The following is an 11,967-nucleotide window of genomic DNA, read 5'->3' as shown; positions in this document are numbered from 1 at the left end:
GATCTGTGCCCCGACGGGGACAAGGACAAGGATAAGGATAGCATCCCCCGACTCGAACCCAACCACGATTCCCGAATTATATTATATTTATAGATAATATATAATTAATTATTTATTTATATTATATAAGGTTAACACTTGTGTGAGATCGTCTCACGGATCTCAATATGTGAGACAGTTCAGATATTTGATTAATGGGTCAAATCTTTGATTAATGGACGGATCTTTGACCTCATTAATCAAAGATCCGGTCTGTCTCACAAATTGAGACCCGTGAGACGGTCTCACACAAGTTTTTGCCATTATATCAATATAAAAGTAAATTGAATGAACAAATTGTTTTGTTATGTTTGGAGTTTGGAACAATTAGAATATTTGTACATTTGGCATTTTGGTTCTTATTATTTATATTTGGATATTTTAACTCGTATACTTCAAGAAATTGTTCATTATTTTTTGTTTTTTAATTTTCCCGTTTTCATTCTTTGTTTTATATTCTTTACTTGTTTACTAACACTTATTTTTTAAATTTATTTATTTTAGACTAACGTTATAACATTAATACAAGTGTAATTTTGAGTGATGTTTAAAACTTATATTTAAAAATATTTGTTTGGATTTGTTTTATTTAAATGGAAACCACCTGACACCGGTTGGATCAAGCTCAATACTGATGGATGCAGTGGCATGAATAACAAAGCTGCATGTGGAGGAGTTTTCAGAAATGAGAAGGCCGACTTCCTAGGGGCATTCTCCAAACAAATTGGCACATGTGGTGCCATGGAGGCAGAAATTTGGGGTATATACGTTGGTTTGGAAAAGGCTTGGGAGTTGGGATATCGAAGGATAACCATTGAATCTGATTGTGCAATGGCTATCTCCATCATCAATAGCTCGGAGGATTACGATGGACAAGCAAGGAACCTCGTTCATATATGCAAAGAAGCGAAGAGAAGACAATGGGAGATTAAATTCCTCCATGTTCCACGAGAGCAGAATAGGGTCGCCGACATTTTAGCCAAACAAGCCAATGTGCAAAATGCTAATAGTAGATGGTTTATGTGCCCCCAAGAGATATTTAGAGAGCTATGCGAGATGACGAGCTCGGCCTGGTAGGAGCACGAACACAGTGAGGACCAGTCACTGATCCTGGATATTCTCCCCTTCCCGTTTAAAAAAATATATATATAATTCGAACTTTTAAATCTAATATATGTAAGATTTTTACATTTGATATACGAACCAAATTTATATTCGTATATAACATAAGTAAAAATATATATGAACCAATAACCTATTAACACTACAAGAAAAATGCACATAGACAACGATTTTTCACCGTTGTCGTAGGGGTAAATTTATGTTGTTGAAGCTAGTGTTGTTGTAAGTCTCGTGCATAGTTAACGGTTTTTAACTGTTGTCTTTTCTAGAAACAACAACGATTTTTGAACCGTTGTCATTAAGTGTTGTTGAAACCGGTGTTGTTAAATGTCACGCACATGGACAACGGTTTTTAACCGTTGCCTATTGAGTGTTGTTGAAACCGGTGTTGTTAAAAGTCACGTGCATAGACAACGGTTTTTAACCGTTGTCTTTTCTATAAAAGACAATGGCTTTTGAACCGTTGGCTATTGAGTGTTGTTGAAATCGGTGTTGTTAAAAGTCTATAAAAGACAATGGTTTTTGAACCGTTGGCTATTGAGTGTTGTTGAAATCGGTGTTGTTAAAAGTCACGCACATAGACAACGGTTTTTGAACCGTTGTCTATTGAGTGTTGTTGAAACTAGTGTTGTTAAAATTCACGCACATACAAACTTGTAGTACAATATAATATAACTAAAAATATCCAAACCAATAATATATTGAGTTCAATCAAAATTTAAAACTTTGTGTAAAGTTCAAGTTTTAATTGTGCTAATGTGAATAATGTCTAACTTTAAACGTAAGCAAATAAGTTATGTTTATATAAGTAAATGCGAGTAGAAAATATAGAAAATTGTGACAAGCAAAAGAAGATGAATGTAATCATATTTATGAATAAATATGTAAGTATATAAATAGATAATGGTGAGAATGCGGTTATAATGATATATAACCAAATAAATGATAGTTGACTCTGTTTTCTATTTAGAAAACGATAAAATTTTCCAGTTTTCAAAATGGAAAATGCTGTTATTAAACATGTTTTCTTTTTTTCTATTATCTAGTTTTCTAGTTTTTCAAAAAAATGGAGAAATTCTCTAGTTAGTAAATGGACTATTGAAGTTTTGAGATTTTTGGACATTTGGTGATTGGTATTTTGGTTAAGGGCCTAACATTTAAACAATTTTAATATTTAAGAATTGTTTGACGTTTTGAAGTATTTGGTAGTACTTCTTTTTGAGATAATTGGATGAATATTAGGTTGTCTGGGATATTTAAATATGTTGATTTACAAACTAATTATACAATTGAGGCGGGGCCCAACGCGCTGTGCTTAGATGACATGTAGTGACCTCTCCCATGTGGGAGGTCATGAGATCGAGCCGTATGTTTGAACATATACTACAATGTAATAGAGTTAGTAGCATTACGAATAATCGTCAATCACACATTGCACAATATACTAAGAAATTCATATCAAGAAGTTTTCATATCATCGAGATAACATGCATTTCAATGACATTCTTTTAGAGCTCATGATGAGTCATTAACATCAACAATTTGTGGAAACTTTTTTTTTTATAGCTATTAAGATTCATTGCCTCTTTTAAAGATGAAGTAATAAAATTTTTTGATAAAGCTCCATGAAATTCATCATATACATCACCAACAATAAAAAAGAAAATTTTGCAAGTGTTAACTAAAGTAAAAAGTGCTATTCGAAAAGAAATTAGTGATGCAAAATTTTGTGTCATTGTTGATGAAGCTCGAGATGAATCAATGAAAAAACAAAAGTCAATTGTCTTGAGATTTGTTGATAGAGATGACTTTATAAATATGGTTTTTTTTTTTTTTTTTTTTTTTTTTTTTTTGGAGTTGTTAAGGGTAAGGACACTAGTGCATCAACATTAAAAGAATGTATGCAATATCTTTTCTTTCATATCTCCTCGTAATCTTGATGTTCACAATATTTGGGGACAAGGTTATGATGGTGCAAGTAACATGCGTGGATAATGTAATGAAATGAAAGCTTTAATCTTGGATGAATATCCTTATGCTTATTATGTTCATTGTTTTACACATCGATTACAATTGTCATTAGTAGCTTCCTCAAAGGAAGTTTTCCCATCTATCAATTTTTCACCAAGTTGAACTCCATTATTAATGTTGTTGGGGCTTCATGTAAGTGCAATGACCATTTGAAAGCTGTTCATGCCACAAATAATGCTCATTTGCTTAGTATTGATGAACTTGAAAGTGTGAGGGGAAAATTATTCTTAGTCCATCGCTCATTTGAAGAGTTGAACAATATGTTTGATGATAAAGCAAATGGGTTAAATATTCTTAGTGTATCGCTATATCTAACATAGATGCGTATATCATTTATAATTGATGACATTTACAAGTTGGTAGAAAAGTTTTACCCACAAGACTTTGAAGCCATATGAGATTTTAAAATTGAGAATGCCACTTGAACATTTTGAATATGTGCAACAACTTCTTGATTTTAGAACAATAGAAAGTATTTTTGATTTATGCCAATGGTTAGTGAAAACAAAAAGATCAAACATCATCTATCCTCTTGTATTCGGAGTAATAACTCTCATCCTCACACTTTCAGTATCTATAGCTACAACATCATGAATATAGTTAGGTCATCCCCATTAGTGGTTAATGGTAAGATTTTTAAAGCAAAGTAGCTAATGTGGAAGTAACAGAAGGAAGAGAAAGAGAGTGAAGATGGAGTTTTTGCAGGAGACTAAAATTTTTTGTCTCATGCTGTGGGCCCCACATTATTTTAAAAAAAGTCGGCTAGTGCGCGTTAAGCGCACTAGCAGCGCCTAGTGGGCCCAATGGGTGCATTTTTTGTCTCATGCTGTGGGCCCCACAGTATTAAAAAAAAAGTCGACTAGTGCGTGTTAAGCGCACTAGCAGCGCCCAGTGGGCGCGTTTTTGTGTCATGCTGTGGGCCCCACAGTATTAAAAAAAAAAAGTCGGCTAATGCACGTTAAGCGCACTAGCAGGGCACAGTGGGCCCACTGGGCGCGTTGAGTTGGCAACCACCCTCATTTAATACTATTTTTTTTTTATTTCCTCCCCATTTTCCTACCTAGCTCCTAAAATCATGTGCAAAAATAAAATTGTGCAAAAATAATGCTCATTTGCTTAGTATTGATGAACTTGAAAGTGTGAGGAGTTAATTATTCTTAGTTCATCGCTCATTTGAAGAGTTGAACAATATGTTTGATGATAAAGCAAATGGGTTAAATATTCTCAGTTCATCACTATATCTAACAGAGATGCGTATATCATTTATAATTGAAATTATAACATTTACAAGTTGGTAGAAAAGTTTTACCCACGAGACTTTGAAGCAATATGAGATTTTAAAATTGAGAATGCCACTTGAACATTTTGAATATGTGCAACAACTTCATGATTTTAGATATGCCAATGGTTAGTGAAAACTAAAAGATCAAATATTATCTATCCTCTTGTATTCAGAGTAGTAACTCTCATCCTCCCACTTTCAGTATCTATAGCTATAACACCATGAATATAGTTAGGTCATCCCCATTAGTGGTTCATGGTGAGATTTTTGAGGCAAAATAGCTAACGTGGAAGTGAGAGAAGGAAGAGAGAGAGAAAGAGAAGATGAGGAAATTGCACGAGATCCAAGTTTTTTGTCTCATGCTGTGGGCCCCACAGTATTAAAAAAAAGTCGGCTAGTGCGCGTTAAGCACACTAGCAGTGCCCAGTGGGCGCGTTTTTGTCTCATGCTGTGGGCCCACAGTATTAAAAAAAAAGTTGGCTAGTGCGCGTTAAGGGCACTAGCAGTGCCCAGTGGGCCCACTGGGCACGTTTTTGTCTCATGTTGTGGGCCCCACAGTATTAAAAAAAAAGTCGACTAGTGCACGTTAAGCGCACTAGCAGTGCCCAGTGGGCCCAGTGGGCGCGTTTTTTGTCTCATGCTGTGGGCCCCACATTATTAAAAGAAAAAGTCGGCTAGTACGCGTTAAGCGCACTAGCAGCGCCCAGTGGCCCCACTGGGCACGTTGAGGGTGGTTGCCAACTGGCGACCACCCTTATTTAATACTATTTTTTTTCTTTTTTACCCTCCCCATTTTCCTACCCGGCTCCTAAAATCATTTGCAAAAATAAAACTGTTGGAGATGCCCTTAAAGACTACACTTTGTAACAAGATGAAAGATGCATTTCTTAATGATTGTTTGTTAGTATACATTGAAAAGCAAATTGCAAAATAATTTAGTATAAATAAATTCAATTATAGATGATTTTTGTGACATGCAAGAGAGACGTTCTAAATTTTAGTATATTTGTAATGTAATGATGTATTTTTGAATATGTTAAATAAATATTAATGCATTTCATTATTTGCTCTTAAACGGCCCCTACACCATCAAATCTTGGCTCGACCCTTACCGGGATGAACTAGTGTAGTCCGCCTTGTAATCCTAGCTGCCAAACCGTCTTTTATTACAATATGATATAAAGAAATAGATATATTTGACAACTGATGTGCCATCACATTACATAGTAATTCGTACTTGGTTACATCTTACTACTTAAATTACAAATTTATGGTCAAAATCATTATTTAAAAGAATGCCAATTTAGAAATATTGTAGAAACTTGGGGAAATTGTAAATGAAGTAAGCCAACACAAGTAATTGCAAATTATGTAATTGAATGTAATAAAGGAGAGTTGATTACAACAAAGTAGACAGTCACGCTCTGCAGTCCACTCTCTTAAACCCCTACATCCGCCGCTTCACTTCCTCCTCCTCCAAACTCTACACAACCTTCAACCTCTCGCCGCTGTCTGCGGCGGATATTCCCTTGTAATTTGCCATTTCTCCGTCAATCGTTTCTCGAAGCTTCCATGGAGTCCACGGCGGCGTCAGATGTCACCGAAGGACCAGTTCTCTGCGTCATCAACAGGCGTATCCGTGCCCTTCGCAAGAAGCTAAACCGTATTTCACAGATGGAGGATTCTCTCGCAAAAGGTAAAACGCTGAATAAGGAGCAGGAGGAAACCCTACGCTCGAAGCCGGACATCCTCGCCGGCATCAAGGAGCTCGAGAAGATTCGTCAGCCGCTCACCGCCGCCGTCGAGGAAGAAATCGCACTCTCTATTCAGCGGCCTAAGGCTACATCGGAGACTCCCGTTGACGCCGCAGGGGATGCGGATTGCAAGGATGAAGGTGATAAGGCTGCTGAGAGCGATGCCGATGATAAGGCTGGAAGCGAGGGATTTCCGGTGATTGAGGATCTGCTTAGTGTGTTGTACTTTGGAAGCATGTTTGATGTGGCTACCTTGCAGAACCACACGCAGGTGATGTATTCCAAGGCCCTCGAGAGAGGCAGTTGCTTGTCCTACGATTGCATGAAGGACGACGATTCTGCAGATCTGCTCGAGGAAAAGGACTTGGACTTGATTTCGATGCTCAGCGGACTTCTCATTTCCCGACCTGTCACCTCCTCATTACCACACAAGCACGCACTTGAAAGATGCATCGACCACGCTAAGCTCTGGCTTGAAAACTCTGATCAGCCAATCGAACCCAATTCCGATATTACTTGTGAGTACATATTCTTTTCAGTAATGGAGTCCAATACTACTCAATGAAAATGTCGTTATATATATATGTCTTTGGTTGATTTTGAGATAGCTCTTCAATTATTATACGTCTTGCCTTTTTTGTGTTTCCTTGTATTCGTAGATGCTGGCTTGAGATCGAAGCTGAACAAGATTCTAGCCTCGCAGTATTTATCTGCCGCACCAGTTATGAATTATGGGACTTATCAGGTCCCAGTGCAAGAATCTATTCCACCTGTCAATGAGCAAGTGCAGGCTGAGGATGCTGAAGTACAGTACCAGCAGAAGGTGAAAATCATTAATGCCAATAATATTTCTCTGCAAATTCCAATAGAATTATCACTGCTTTCTGTGATACATATGCCTTGTCTTTTGATAAAATTTGTTCAGTTATAGGTCTACTCTCATTTGCATGTATATCTTTGTACTTATTTCATTCTTTAGTAAGTTGACATTGTTTTACTTTCATGAGGGATGTGAATTTCATGCATACCCCCACCCCCTGATCTAATTGCCTGAAATTGGCACTCTCTGGAGGTCTTTTGCTAGTATAATAGAGATCTATTTGCTCACCTATGCCCATTTTAGTTCAACTGTCTAGGTTGATGTTATACTGTAGTTGCTTGATTGCAGAGGTTTTTGGCACAGTTTGTCATTGTTAGTGTCTGAATATTTAGTGTAGGTTGAACTTAGTTCTTTTTAGATGTCTGAACTTTGACACTGGCACACTGCAAGCATATTGAGTGCCACTTATGCTTCACTGAGTTTAGATAATGCAGCTGTTTGTAGGTTAATTTGGGTCTTTGACTATTGTACATATTTAGTTAACAAATGTCTAATTCAGGTACTATTTCTTATATTATTTCTTGTGTATAATGTATTGACCTTTAACTGGAAAGTTCTAATCTGTTCATTTTTTGAAGATTAAACTTCTTACTTATTGAAAGAGGGGAATTCTTTGAATGGGATGTTGTTTCTTTTAATCAACTGCACTAAGGGTGTATGATCTTTATCCACTAGAAAAGTACACAAATTGTGAGAAAACTTGGGAAGGGAAGCGTCTAAGAGTATAAGGTACTGAAAAAATTGAGAATACCTTCTATGAATAATTTGTTTGAAGTCAACTACTTTATGTAAGCAATGGCTCACATGATTCCAAAGGTGAATCATATGGTCTAGAGAAAATATTCCTAATACTCCCAAGGCATAGCCTATTAGCCTGCCTGATAAGTGTGACCCTGGAGGCCTATTAGCTAACTATATTGGATTTCTATTGTAAGATAATGAATTCTTTCTGTCTAACCTTACCTTCCCTGATGGTGATTGATCTTGCCCCCTTGCTGATCCTATGATCAGGTATTACACCTTTTCTGGCCTCTTGCATCCTATTCTCTTGTTCTTTTACCTTTGTTGACCTCTGGTCTGTTTTTTTAACTGACTCATCTTCTTCCTTTCCTCCTCCCAACCTTCTCTCTGCCTCCTTAATTTGGTACTTGAAATTACAAGTAAACTGACCTCTGGGCTGTATTCTGTACTTGAAATTACAAGTAAACTTTCTTTCCTGAATGTTTTTGTGAAATTTTGGGCTCACTCCTATTGCAGCTGATTCTTGGGACTAATTCTTGTCAGCAAATGCTAGTTATTTTGCTAGTTTGGGTTCTGACATATTTCTAGTTCTGTGGTTTGTGCTTTCCTTGGTGGACACCTTTAGATTTTGTGCTTTCTTTGGCTGCATCCTGCACTTTTAGACTTTGAGGAAATTTGTTTGGTACAAGATTCCTCTTTTCTTTTACTGCTTTTTATCTTACTATTGACTGGTTCAGCAAGCAATACAAAACTGTTCTAAGAGCAATTATGATTTTGTGATATTATCTAAAACTGCTATAGAAGTAAATATGATTGTATGGTAATGGTACTATCTTTTAGAGTATAACTATTGTGAAATTTATTTTTCAATTCTTTCTGTCTGCAAAATGTGTTCTCATCGAGTTTGGAGGTTTTTGATAGAGCATTGCTTGTTGAACTTTGGATATTGCTTCAGATTAGTGCGTGCCATTTAATTAATTGCAATTGTACTTCGTTTTTGTGATTTACCTAAATGTTACCTATCAGAGTGTATTTTGCCTGTGTAAATTCTACTTCAATTGTATTTATTGCTGTGGCTTTCTGTTCATGTCATCTTCCAACATCAAATGTTCAATCTTTTCAGGAAGAATCAATAAGTTCTCATGAAAATGAAGCTAATGATAGTAATCCCGTGGAAGAATTTCATCAGGTGTGTTTGCCAAATCCTCACAGATTTTCTGAAATAGGTGGGGTTTTATTTTCTTAGGTAACTAATAAATAAAATGTTTGACATATACACGTTACAGGAGGAGGAAGATATATCTGGATTGATTGCTGAAGCTGAAGCAGTTCACCCCGAGGAAGGAGTGGAGGATCCTAAGGACATGCAAGAGCAACATGTTTCTCGAGGATCCTATCACAATTACAGGGGTAGCCGTGGTGGTGGTGGGCGCAGGGGAAATTTCAACGGCCGCGGTGGGCGTGGCAGGGGTGGGACTTACCAGAATGGTCACAACCAATATAATGACCACCCGGGTAACTACCGATCGAGGAATTCTAACTACAGGGGAAGGGGTGGAAGAGGTGGAAGGGGGGGTGGTGGTGGTGGTTATTACAATAACCAGGGTTATGGAGGCCAAGCTGGAAACTATAATGCAGATTCTTAAGGTATGGTGCTTTACTGTTTATAAACATATTTGGAAGTAGTCTTCTTTTTGGAGGTGGTGAAAGTTTTCTTTGTTGCATGGGACACATGAATGTGGGTTCCTGTTCACATTTCTACCACCCAGGATGTTCTTATTTTTTGTTGCATTAGTCGAAGTGTCTTATTCAGAAAACATTGGGCGGAAAAATAGATTTTGTCGTAGCTTCTTTTTACTTTATTGTCTAAATCTGATCTTAGAGGCTTTGAAACAGTTTAACTATGATGTTTGTTCGAAACATTAGCTTTCAGCATTTTTTTTTTCTGTATTTGTTTGATGTTTGTCGATTTTAGTTTGATTACTCAGGTCGATTATTATTATTCATTAGGGGGCGTTTGGTTCACGGAATGTTAGATTACCTTAGGGATTAGATTGCTGGGAATGTTAGATTCCTGTGTTTGGTTAATTTAAAACTAATGTATGTAAAATAAGACAACAGTAATAAGATAAATTGATTAAAATGTTTAAAGCCCAACATATTAGTAATAAGATAAGAAAATGGGAAATTATCTAAGAAATTGAAGGGTATATCACATTTCTTTATAATAACTAAAAACTTAATGCAGAGGTTAAGTTTATGAGAATCTTATATTATCTTGATCATTTCTTATAAAATAATAATAATAATTTTAATTATGATAATAATTGCAGTACATAAAAAGAAATACATACATGATTAAATTAACATATGTTAAAGGAGAAAAAGCAGGTTGACCACTAAATTTAGAGGCCGGGCTAGTTTGAAGCCTAGCCTAGCTCTCTAACAATCTGGTGATTTAATTTCCATGCATGCATATATGGCGACTATAAATTTGGGTGATGAAATGGTAAAAGAAAGCCATCCAATACAGATTTGATCTGCAAAAACAGTACAAATAAAAAGTGCATTATATTCCCTCTAATTTCCTCTAGCATATAGAAAAACAATAATGGCTAATGTTAGAGGGATTATTGTTGCAGTTATCTGTCTCATTGCGTGCACCCATCATGTTTCTGCCGCCGGCGCCGGAAACCGAAAGCCTTTAGACATCGAAATGCACAACCCCGAAGACTACATTCAAGATGCTGTTCCGATCCAAAACCGCAAGCTTTTAGATATCGAAATGCACAACCCAGAAGACTATATTGCAGATGCTGTTCCGATTCAGAACAGGAGGAGGGTTTTGGATATCGAAATGCATAACCCAGAGGACTATATTGTAGATGCTGTTCCGATTCAAAACTAATAGAAATTAAACAAAAAAAGACAAGGATAATATTATTATATATATGATTGTGTAGTAGTATATATATGAGTGATTCGTGAATGCATATTAATATAATGCCACCATATATATACATATGTTTGGTTGAAATTTTTGATTAATTTTTAATTTGATTATATTCCAAGGAAATTTTTATTCCATGCTAGTTTTCCCATTTTTATATGTAGGTTAGTTGTTATTGTCTTTGTAATGTTACAAACAAATCCATCACTTCTCGGTTTGTGATATTTTGCTGACTAAGTAGTCACAAAAGGCTTCACGGCACAACCATGTAGCGGCATAAATAAAAAGAAAAATAGCCTGACGTCTTGCTCCAATAGCAGGGTGAGGGTTTGATTCCAATATTGATCAGGCACTTTGTGTGTAGAGTGTAGCTTACAATTTACCTCATTTACCGTGATAAGACTCTTTGTGTGTAGAGTGTAACTTGCAATTTACCTCACTCACTGCGGGGCTTGACGGATTAATCTAGTGTAAGCTAAGAAATCTAATGTATATTATAATAATAATAATAATAAAGGTGTGAGTTGGAGCGAATCCGATCCGGTCTCATCATGTATGGATGGGAATTGGATGTTTTGGTTCCATTTATCTCACAAAGGTTTGGAGACCTTTAATAATTTGGCATATATATATATTGATTTAGCTATGAAGCTATCATTGAGTCTATGAATATATTGATTTTCAAAAATAAAATATAATATACTACATACTTTGAAATGTTACACGTATGGTATTGTGGCCTTTTCTAGTTTTACAAGAAAAATTTAAGAGTTTTAATTTTTAACCTATTTTGCATTATCAAAATCTAATTTTATATTTATTCCTAACACAAACTTAATAAATAAATAAATTGAATAACATATATTATTGTTTTAAAAAAAAAAAACTATAAATGTTAGTGTATGTCATCATCAGTAATTATGCTCATGGAAAAATCCATTATTTAAAAGTACAATTGAATAAAATTCATTCTAAGATAGGGATATTTGAAATTATTAATTAGTTGTTACCTTAATATTCCAAATATATGCCTCGTAAATTGTATGTGGTATCTTGTAACGTGTAAAAAATATCATGTATAAAAGAACTAAGAAATAATAAAATAATAAAAAGAACCAAGTATTGATAGAAACGCCTAACAATCAAGAATTCAACCAATGTCACATAT

At 35.6% G+C, this 11,967-nt stretch overlaps 1 protein-coding gene across 1 annotated transcript; it reads left to right on the top strand.

The window, feature by feature from the left end:
• Window positions 1-5,886: 5,886 nt before the first annotated feature.
• Window positions 5,887-9,800, top strand: LOC109160964. The gene is made up of 4 exons (XM_019309240.1): window positions 5,887-6,746; window positions 6,888-7,051; window positions 8,973-9,038; window positions 9,136-9,800. The coding sequence occupies exons 1-4, from the start codon at window positions 6,047-6,049 to the stop codon at window positions 9,493-9,495; spliced, it is 1,290 nt and encodes a 429-aa protein (XP_019164785.1). The 5' UTR covers window positions 5,887-6,046; the 3' UTR covers window positions 9,496-9,800.
• The last annotated feature ends 2,167 nt before the right edge of the window (window positions 9,801-11,967 follow it).

Source organism: Ipomoea nil, unplaced genomic scaffold (assembly GCF_001879475.1).
Source record: "Ipomoea nil cultivar Tokyo-kokei standard unplaced genomic scaffold, Asagao_1.1 scaffold2921, whole genome shotgun sequence".
NCBI classification, from domain to species: domain Eukaryota; kingdom Viridiplantae; phylum Streptophyta; class Magnoliopsida; order Solanales; family Convolvulaceae; genus Ipomoea; species Ipomoea nil.
The sequence above is the reverse complement of the archived record's forward strand: the minus strand, read 5'-3'. Positions and strand labels throughout refer to the sequence as shown.

Bases quoted from the DNA above. Each gene is read 5' to 3' on its own strand.
- LOC109160964 (XM_019309240.1), top strand. From the start codon at position 6,047: ATGGAGTCCACGGCGGCGTCAGATGTCACCGAAGGACCAGTTCTCTGC. The intron at 6,747-6,887 runs GTGAGTACATAT...TTGTATTCGTAG, and splicing joins ACCCAATTCCGATATTACTT to ATGCTGGCTTGAGATCGAAG. The intron at 9,039-9,135 runs GTGTGTTTGCCA...TACACGTTACAG, and splicing joins CCGTGGAAGAATTTCATCAG to GAGGAGGAAGATATATCTGG.